This window comes from Sorghum bicolor, chromosome 10 (assembly GCF_000003195.3).
Source record: "Sorghum bicolor cultivar BTx623 chromosome 10, Sorghum_bicolor_NCBIv3, whole genome shotgun sequence".
NCBI classification, from domain to species: domain Eukaryota; kingdom Viridiplantae; phylum Streptophyta; class Magnoliopsida; order Poales; family Poaceae; genus Sorghum; species Sorghum bicolor.
In genome coordinates, this window is record NC_012879.2 from 12,333,645 (window position 1) to 12,343,163 (window position 9,519).

Sequence of the window (9,519 nt, forward strand, 5' to 3'; positions counted from 1 at the left end):
TGTTTTGCAATTGTCGTTCGATTCAGTAATCAGATCCAGTCTTGTGTCTGTTCTTTTCTGCAGCATATTTTTTCATCTCAGACATGTACACATATAGGATGTCAGTATTTTCAATTTTTGTATTAAGCTTAAGAACTGTAGTTTTTGACGAATACCTTTGAATACCTGAAACCCGGATCACCGAAGCCATGACTAGCCCACAAGACGGGGTTGGTCCGGAACGATTGGTTATTCGGGATGTCTAATTTACTTGGCGCATAAGGTTTAGATGGATTGGCATGTAAACCAATCAGATTATGATTCTGTTGTAACGATTAGAAAAACCAAACTACAAATTGTAATCCTGCCTAGGACTATGTAAGGAGCAACCAACACTGATCGCGACAGTGATCATTTCCTAGATGACTCCTGCTCCAAAGCGGATGGTGATCATGACCTTTACATAGTCGGATCATATGCCAAAATGGCGGTGATCGTGCCTTTACACAGACGGATTCTTCTCCAAAACCGCAGTGATCGTGACCATTGCAATTCCAACAAAATGGCAGTGTAGTCGAACAAGTTCCTTGCCAGCCCTGTGTCTACTTTAAGCTGGGCGAGTATGCTGTAGGCTCTACTCTTCACTTAATGGTGCTCATGCTATCTTGAATAACTTAATAAGGTTTTGCTTGCCATTGAGTTTGGTAATAGGTGCTATAAGAGCAGAGCCCCTACGAACTCCAACATATAATTAAAACTAGGAGGATTCCCCACGTGTTGCCGTGGGTATGAAGAAGAAATATAAATATGTTATAGTATTAATCACTAAGAATCGAGAGATGTATATACATGTGAATAAATGATGTAGTTTGCTAATGTGAATAGTTTGAATAAAAATATAATAGCATGTGTTAGTTCGATGTATTAGTGGATGCTGATGTTGACACTTTGCATGATGAGATAGTTGAATGTGTTATGTGTTAGTGGGATGTTCTAGTGGATGCTGATGCTGACACTTTGCATAGTAAGAGAAATAGCTAGTGGGGTTTATCTTTATAAGAGATATAGACTAGGAGGATTCCCCAGCGTTGTCGTGGGTATGAAAAAGAAATATAAATAGCTTATAGTGTTAATCACTAAGAATCGGGAGATGTATATACATGTGAATAAATGATGTAGTTTGCTAATATGAATAGTTTGAATAAAAATATAATAGCATGTGTTAGTTGGATGTATTAGTGGATGCTGATGTTGACACTTTGCATGATGAGATACTTGAATGTGCTATATGTTAGTGGGATGTTCTAGTGGATGCTGATGTGGACACTTTGCATGGCAAGAGAAATAGCTAGTGGGGTTTATTTTTATAAGATATATAGATAGATGTTGATGCCAAAATCATAACTCCACCGGAGCTCCTACTAGAGCCCTCAAATTTGATTGGGCATCCAAATCCTTCCTCTGATCCTCATTTAGGCTCCAGAGGGAGCTTCTACTTTTCAATTGCTATTGTTTGTCTCATGATCCTGTCCGAAACTACTCGCCTGAGCCCGACGAGCCACTGCCCGCCACCTCTGTCGATGCACCATAGACTGACACCTCACCGACCTCAACGTGCCTTGTCCCGCTCGGCATGCACAACTCCCCTCGGCGGTGCGACTCGTGCCAGGGCTCCGCCTGACTCCTCCCTAGCGCATGACACATCCATGACTCCATCCTCCCTTGATTTCCAATGTTTTGGTCAAGAAAGTCAATGATAAGCAAGTCCCGGCATCATTCTCCATTAGAATGCTGAAGTTATCTAAGATTTTGTTGCTGGACCTACGATCATTTCAAATGTTAATGGTAATAAGAAGACCTCAACGTTTGCTGGAAATCCATGGATCATCTGGTGAGTTATTGGTCTCCTGAGTCCCAGACAAAGTAACATTACTGACGAAACATTGTTTGCACTGATTGTGCCTATTTTCATTGCATAGAGAACAAGAAATTACAACCAGAAGCAACATGGAGGAGCAAAAATGGAAAGGCAACAAGAGGGGAAAAACTGCTTAATTGTTCTTGCTTGCTTTTGCCTTTCTTGTTTTTCTTTTTTTTTTGGATAATTAAAGTGTTTGTTGGGATGTTTGGTTCCGGTTCAGATAAAGTTGCTTGGCTCGGCAGCTCCTGACGTTCGATTTTTTTTTTTAAATAAAACTGGAGGGAGCGAAGCCCCTATAACAATAACAATTTATTTAAGACAAATTTTGGGTTACAAGTAAACAAGGCGTTGGATGTAGAGGCCCTTGTCTAAAAAAGTAAACAAGGCGTTGGATTTTAGACGCTAGGATCGAGATTGATGCCTGGCTGGCTCCTTGCCTTGCGGTATCCAACCAAAGAGTCCCTCCGTCGCGTCCAGGTGGCTTGAGGCTGTGACTGATGCAGTACATAATTAAGTGATCACATCATTAATCGTGATAGGCGGTTCAGAGTTTTATCGTAAGAAATCAAGGGTATCTGTCTCCTGTCGTGCACTGCGTATCCTCATATTTTCTAGTCCTGCGTTGCTAAAAAGAACGGTGCCCACTCAAGTGTTGCAAACTGACAAGCCGAGTCTGGAATTGGATTCTTCCATTTTTCTTGCTTTTGCTACACGATACTTTGACATGAGGAAAAAAAGCATACGGTTCCTACAAATTAAAATGCAAAGCACAAAGAGGTAGAGTCAAAAGAGCAGGCAAACCAGGAAAAAAATTCTGTGTTTTAACATGTTTGCTGCAGTAATTGTAGGAGTGACCCATGATATCATACTATAAAATTACAAAATATACAGATGGCAGACATTTTGCGTGATGAAAAATTGTATTCGCTTGATAGCATTATGTAACTTTAGGAATTTTTAAAATAGTAAATGTCGCAGTTTGAATGCGCGAGTAATATTTGCAAAATAGATGAAAATACCAATTTTTGTTCACATGATCTCAAATGGAGTTGATCTTTATATGAAAATTGTAACACTTGATGTGATCTATGACGACGTGGTTCTCAACTTTTTAATCTAAACGTGCGCTGATGTCCAAAATGCAGCTAGTGTTCAAATTAAGATAGAAAATAGAGTTCAAAACACGCAACACATGTTAATACCAAGGCCCAAAGGATCTAGCAACACAACTTCCTAAAAATGATTTGGGGACACAAAAATATTGAGCCTGGAGAACCCAGAGAAGGGAATGGGAGTGGGAGCTATGACAATGAAAATCAAAATGGTCTGATAAAATGCCCTCTTCCGTTAGCCGATGTCATATTTGGCTCTTGAGGTCACTTGTAGAGCTGATTGGAAGTTGTTTTAAAAAATTCTACGGTTTTGTTCCTTCCATGAGTTTCACATTATGTAAATTTCCACGCCATTAAATGTCATCGCTGCTGTTTGGAGATAGACAAAGGCTGTTATTTTCCATCAAAGGCATGCCAAATTCTCTAACGCCATCGCCTTGTTCTAGACGATTGTAGCAAAATCACAGGTCAAAACACAGGTGCAGGCTAGTCTCCAATTGACCGTTACACAAAATGCAATTCGCATGGTGCAGCCAGCCCCTTGCCCGCAGGTTGTCAGCTGTGAGAAGTTTCAATTGTATTAGCGTCCAGGCAAATACGTATATTGCATTTGTTCTTCTCTATACGTGCCTTTCAAATTTGGTCTGGCTTGTACCTCCAATAGGATCCTTTGAACTAAATCCGTTACGTTAAGCGTGTGGAGTACTTGCCATCATTAATTTGTCCACTTCCAAATTATGGAATCTTAAACCTCAGGTTGCAATTGTATATTAATCCATAGAGACACGAACTCCTCTATTTGGATGGAACTAAATTATTAGAATATAAACATGAGAAAGAAACTTAATATATGTTAAGCACACATGAATGACTGCACAATATAAAGGGTGGAAAGTCGATAAAGTAACTATAACTAAACTATATCAGAATAGAATCCTACTTACTATTACTAATTAGAGGCCATCAACAAAGACACCATTTTTATTTCCACCATATGTGCTAAGAAAAAAAATACAAATCCTAAAATCTTACATCTTATCTTACTATTACTAATTAGAAGTCCGAATAAAGACATCACGTTAATTCACACCATATGCCTTAGGAAAAAATCCTAAAAATTCTCATAATGAGACACCTCGTTAATTTCCACTAGATACCTTAGGAAAAAAATAAATTTAAAAAATTCTCACATTAGAAGCATCTGATTTTTATTTTTTTAGAAAAAAGAATATATTAATACCTCAACTTCTACATCGACTAATGCATATGGCTATTCATTATTATACACGAGCAAAACAAAATCACGGAATCTCAAAAACAAAGTTTTGAGCCATCAAGACGAAAACGATCTCAAATAGAAAAAACTAGAGTAACTCTGTTACTAAAATACCAGCCATGTCTTGTAAACACCTCCATTTCGGCTATTTCAATAATCTTACAATCCGCCTTCATAAGCTGGCGATGCTCCTTCTTCTAAAGTCCAGTACCTGGTCCACTATGTCCCTTTAAAGATAACCTGTAAATAAGACGGTGCAGTCGCCTTGTCAAACACAACATCATTCTGTGTTAACCAAAGTGCCCAACAAATAGCACTTGCCCCCACAAGAATTTGAGATTTCCTTTTTATCTAACCCTTCCAACCAACCTATAAACAAATTATGTATACTAGTCGGAGGTTTTAGGTTCAATGAAATATGAATAATTCTCTACATAAATTTAGCAATTTAGCATATAACAGTCAAAGAGTAAATGTTGTATGGTCTCATTGGAGGAGCAGACAAAACACTTCTATAACTTCTTGCCATTGTCTCCTAGCTAAATTATCCTTTGTTAAAATTACTCCCTTGTACAAATATCACATAAAGACTTTAATCTTGAGGGGTAATTTAAGTTTTCAAATTAGAGTATTATACGGTATCGCCTATACATCCAATAATGCTCTGTACATAGACTAAACTGAAAGCAACCCGTTCTGATACATGTCCCATAAAAAACAATCCCAATCATCACCACTGTTAATAGCCATTGGACCTATCATAATTTATATAAAAAATTTCTCACATTTACTATTATGAATAATATATAAATTAACCTTAAATTTTGTATCTAAATTACCCACCTAGAAAGCAGAAACTAAAACATTCTTTGTCCATACCGAGAAGGTAAGAACAGGCCAAAGGTGTAACATCCGGCCCAAGGTTTAATCCTAGGCAAGAATAGGGCAAAGGTGTAACACTCGGTCCAAGGCTTAATAGGATTAATAAGATACTCATACTAACAAGTTGTAACTTCTTTTTCGGAAGCTCAACTCCAAAGAACTCTAAAGTTAAGCGTGCTTGACCTAGAGAAATCTAGGGATGGATCACCGACCGAGAAGTACTTTTCGGGTGCACAGAGTGAGGACAAAGTGTGTTAGTCTGTGAGGGCTGACTATGTCATAGAAAAAGCTGTGAGATGTAAGCGGCATTGGTAAGTGAGGGCTGACTATGTCCTAGAAAAAGCTGCCAGATGTAAGCGGACACGGTCTTGTAGAGATGAGACGTTACAGAATGGTATCAGAGCCGAATATCGCGGTTTCACAGACGCGTGTGTCGCAGTTGCGCAGGTTCAGGCATAGTGTGCATGGCAAGTGTGGACCTAGAGTGGTCACATAGCATAGCACATGTGCTGGCACCGGACACATGGATGTGGCCAAGAGGGGATGTTCCTGGCTTGGAGTTGATTGACGAGGACGTCAGTCTCTTAAGGGATGAGGATGTAACACCCGACCCAAGGCTTAATATGATTAATACGATACTCATACTAACAAGTAGTAACTTCTTTGTCAGAAGCCCAACTCTAAAGAACTGTGCTGAAAAGACTGGTCTTGATATGTGAGAACTGACTATTTGTCCTAAAAAAGCTACCAGATGTATAGATAGTGGACACACTACAGAGTTGTCTGCCTTTGGAATGGCGGTGTCTTATCGCTACCTACTAAGACGGTTTTTGAATAGTATATGCCATTCTTATCAACAATGATTCATTTATAATGTCTATCAATTGCAAAATCTACCAACTATGACGAACATATCTTGGCTGATCCACATATTGGATATAAAACAGGATCAGCGAGATAAAAACCGCTAATTCGTATAAATTCATAGTGGTAGTGCAACCAGAAACTAGAGTTATATGAATTATAATATACATCGAAAGCAATCGACTCAAATCATTTAATACAATATATAGTTCGAACAATGATTATGTTTTTAATAAAGTGAAAACTAACTCTATTATGCAGGTAATTTTCAGGGGAGCGTACTGGTTATGCTTTTGGGCTCAGCTGCAGCATGATGAGACAGCCAAGGACGTGCTCTCGAAGATAAGCAAGAAATTAGAAGTAATTGTTTTAGAGATATCCAGTAAAGGATGAAAACATTTATATTGTTTAAACTAGCGTCCCAGTCCATGTATAGGACTATGGCTCTCTTTGTTTATCTCATTTAAAACTCTGTAATTTTGGCCTGTGTACATCCTCAGATGTAGAGGCCGGATTTTATATCCATTATCTAATAAAAAATGATATCAACAAAGCAAACCCATAAATAACGCTTTATTTTATGGCACTGGAATTCTTGCACTGCGTGCACTCTAGGGTGGTGAAAGTACGCGCGTCGGGTTCGAAAGACGTAAACCTTTTCATTCTCTCCACATAACGAAAGACCAATGCAAAGCCCCCACATAGGCTATCAGTCTATCACACGCAGAAGGATCGAAGCCATCCCCGCCACTCCCTGGGTCTGCGGACTCGTCCAATGGCGGTGTCTTCTCCCTCCCTCTCGCTATTCCTGCTGCTACTCATCGCTTCCTCGTCAAGCGCCGATCCCTCGGATGATGGGAACGATGAAGGTCCTCCACTCCTCGGCCATAGTATCTGTTTGCCGCGTATTTCTGTTTGTTTTGCTGTTGCATGGGTACGGTGTGTACTGACTTCTTTGATATTGGGTAATCCAGCGCTAGCTCTGGAGTCGGTGAGGAGCCTCCTCGATCCACAGCAGGGAGTGCTCACGGACTGGAATCTTGCGCTAGTGAATCCCTGCACCTACTCCTTTGTCACCTGCACAGATGACAATCGTGTCATCAGTCTGTAAGCGAGCTGCACTGTGCTGCACCCCTTTAATTAATTAGTTTCCTCTCACAGCTTGGTATATCAGTTAATTTCACCATCAGTGAAGTTCTCCCCAATGCATGGCTGTTATTATGAGGTTCCTTGAAATCTTATTGGCAGGGAAGCTCCAAGCCGGAATCTCTCAGGGCGCCTCTCACCAAGCATAGGAAACTTGACCAATCTCGAGTCTCTGTGAGTGTTGTGTGTTCCTTCCTATCAGTTCTCATGGGATACGGTAGATGGCAGCCAGTTGTGTTCCTTTTCCCCTTTCTGACTGTGAGAGGGCTTGCTAGCTTTTAATTGTATCCATCTCTGTTCCACAGTATGCTGGAAGACAACAGCATAACTGGGACAATCCCTGCAGAGATTGGCAAGCTTAGCGGGCTCAAGAAACTCGATCTCTCCAGCAACCACTTGTATGGTGAAATCCCTTCCTCTCTGTTCTACCTTGAAAGCCTCCGGTACATGTGAGTGAGCGCTGATGCATATACGCCAATTCTATCTTGTTGCGTTCTTTAGGTAGCTGCAACATTTTGGTTTAATTTGTACTCGGTGTGCTTGCGCTTGTGTCTTCCAGAAACCTGTCCTATAATAACTTGAGCGGACCGATACCCAAATCGTTTGCAGGGACACTCTAGTAAGGATATAATTAATCCTGTTCCTCTCTGAGATTTTCAGCCATGAAGAATGCATGGCATATTGGCACTAGCTAGTACAAAGTTTTAGATTTAAGGTTTTTGTGCTCATGGTTCTCTTGCAGCATTGTCGGGAATCCTCTCATCTGCGGTGAGAATTCAGGGCAAGACTGTTCCAGTTCCGGGACTGCGTCCTCGCAGGCTAGTCTACCAACGGCTATGACTAAAAGCCACAAGTTTGTAGTTGCAGTTGGTTCCATGATCGCCTGCATCATCTTCCTTCTATTTCAAATATGTATGGCACTTGTTAGATTTCATTCCACGCCCCCGAAGATCACCACCGAAGGTTTAGAAGAATTTAAGGTTAGTCGTTTTCTTTTTGCAGCTTAAATTGGGGGCAATCCTCTGATCTGTTGTGCGAATAAGGACTAAAGAGCAGGATTGTAATGGGCGTCAAGCTAGATGATTATCAGATCCCTGTACTATTCAAACTGAACTATGCAATAAACTAGTTGGACAATTTCTTGATCAGCCTTGTTGTCTTCTGACCCGGCGAGTATTTTATTTTGTAAACCCACCGCATCGCGCAGCCTAATCCCTAATGATTGTGCAATGCTCCTGCCATCACCCAGAATATGTTCTCCAGCTTTATTTTTCCGTCAATCGGTTGCATCAGGTTCTTTCTTGCCGCTGGTGTTGAATTTACATTCTATGAGAGACTCTGTCATGTACCTGCACAATTTTAATGTTAGTGCTTGTTTAGAAATACTCGTGTTAACCTCGATCAATCCATCACAAAATATGTGGATTGAGATGCATGCAGTCAGACAAACTCTAATCGTAAAACAGGCCTACGCTACGAATAAACATATTCATGTGTAAAATCGTTAGTTCTTGTATAGACCAGACACCAAAATAAAACTAGCGCAGTCGAACATTTTCACTTATCATCGGATCGTTGTTTACAGTTGGTAGTAAATGCAGTTTATCATACTCCCTCAGTTCCAAAAAAAAAATACAATTCTTGCTTTTTGATGAGTTAAACAGTTTGAACTTTAACTAAATTTATATAAAAAAGTATTATCATATATGATATAAAATAAGTACGGTTAGATTAGCTATAGAATATATTTTTATAATAAATTTTGTTTGGAGTCATAATGGTAATATTATTTACTATAAATTTGGTCAAACTTTAAATTACTTTGACTAATATAGATCCTATAATTACATTCTTTTTTAAACGGAGTGAGTATATACCAAACTAAGAAGGACATATGCTTGCGGCACCAATAATAAATAAATCCAATAGCGAACTAAGGGTACCTCAGATGGTAGGTACAATGACGATATAGCGCGTTTCAAAAAAATATAAATCTAGTCCAGTGCACTGCAGATTCTCTCTCTCTCTCACCATATTATGACTCAAAGAATGGTAAGACACTTAAAAAATTGCCAACAGATGAACCGACTGGAAGTAGGGTGGGAGGTTGGAATTAGATTCGCCCCTTTGTTTTTCTCTGGACACAAGTTTGACACGACACAAAGGATACGATTCCAGTAAAAGCAATTGATAGCATGAAGATTCATACTCTTGTGCACTATATAAAAAACTGATTTTAGCCAACAACATTTGATTTCCAGAGACGGTCTAAAAATTTAGTGTCTCCTAAAATATCTAATCAATTTTGAGACAACATTTTTTAGGAGACAACCCAATAA

The 9,519-nt window shown here is 39.5% G+C and overlaps 1 protein-coding gene across 2 annotated transcripts; it reads left to right on the plus strand.

Annotated features, from left to right (window-relative positions):
• LOC8062100 (protein NSP-INTERACTING KINASE 2) lies at positions 6,710-8,328 on the plus strand. 2 transcript variants are annotated; one of them, XM_002436814.2, is made up of 7 exons: positions 6,710-6,903; positions 7,009-7,141; positions 7,283-7,354; positions 7,486-7,629; positions 7,740-7,799; positions 7,923-8,092; positions 8,183-8,328. In XM_002436814.2, exons 1-7 carry the CDS (start codon positions 6,810-6,812, stop codon positions 8,185-8,187), a joined length of 678 nt encoding a protein of 225 aa, XP_002436859.2. In that variant the 5' UTR covers positions 6,710-6,809; the 3' UTR covers positions 8,188-8,328. The 2 variants fall into 2 exon arrangements, with proteins under 2 accessions (XP_002436859.2, XP_021306019.1); XM_021450344.1 differs by lacking the exons at positions 7,923-8,092; positions 8,183-8,328 and having other exon boundaries at positions 7,486-7,578; positions 7,682-7,765.

What these genes read in the sequence shown, in the direction of transcription:
- LOC8062100 (XM_002436814.2), top strand. Translation starts at nt 6,810, where the DNA reads ATGGCGGTGTCTTCTCCCTCCCTCTCGCTATTCCTGCTGCTACTCATC. An exon ending in GACAATCGTGTCATCAGTCT is followed by an intron (nt 7,142 to 7,282) that starts GTAAGCGAGCTG and finishes TCTTATTGGCAG; the next exon opens with GGAAGCTCCAAGCCGGAATC. An exon ending in TTGACCAATCTCGAGTCTCT is followed by an intron (nt 7,355 to 7,485) that starts GTGAGTGTTGTG and finishes TCTGTTCCACAG; the next exon opens with TATGCTGGAAGACAACAGCA.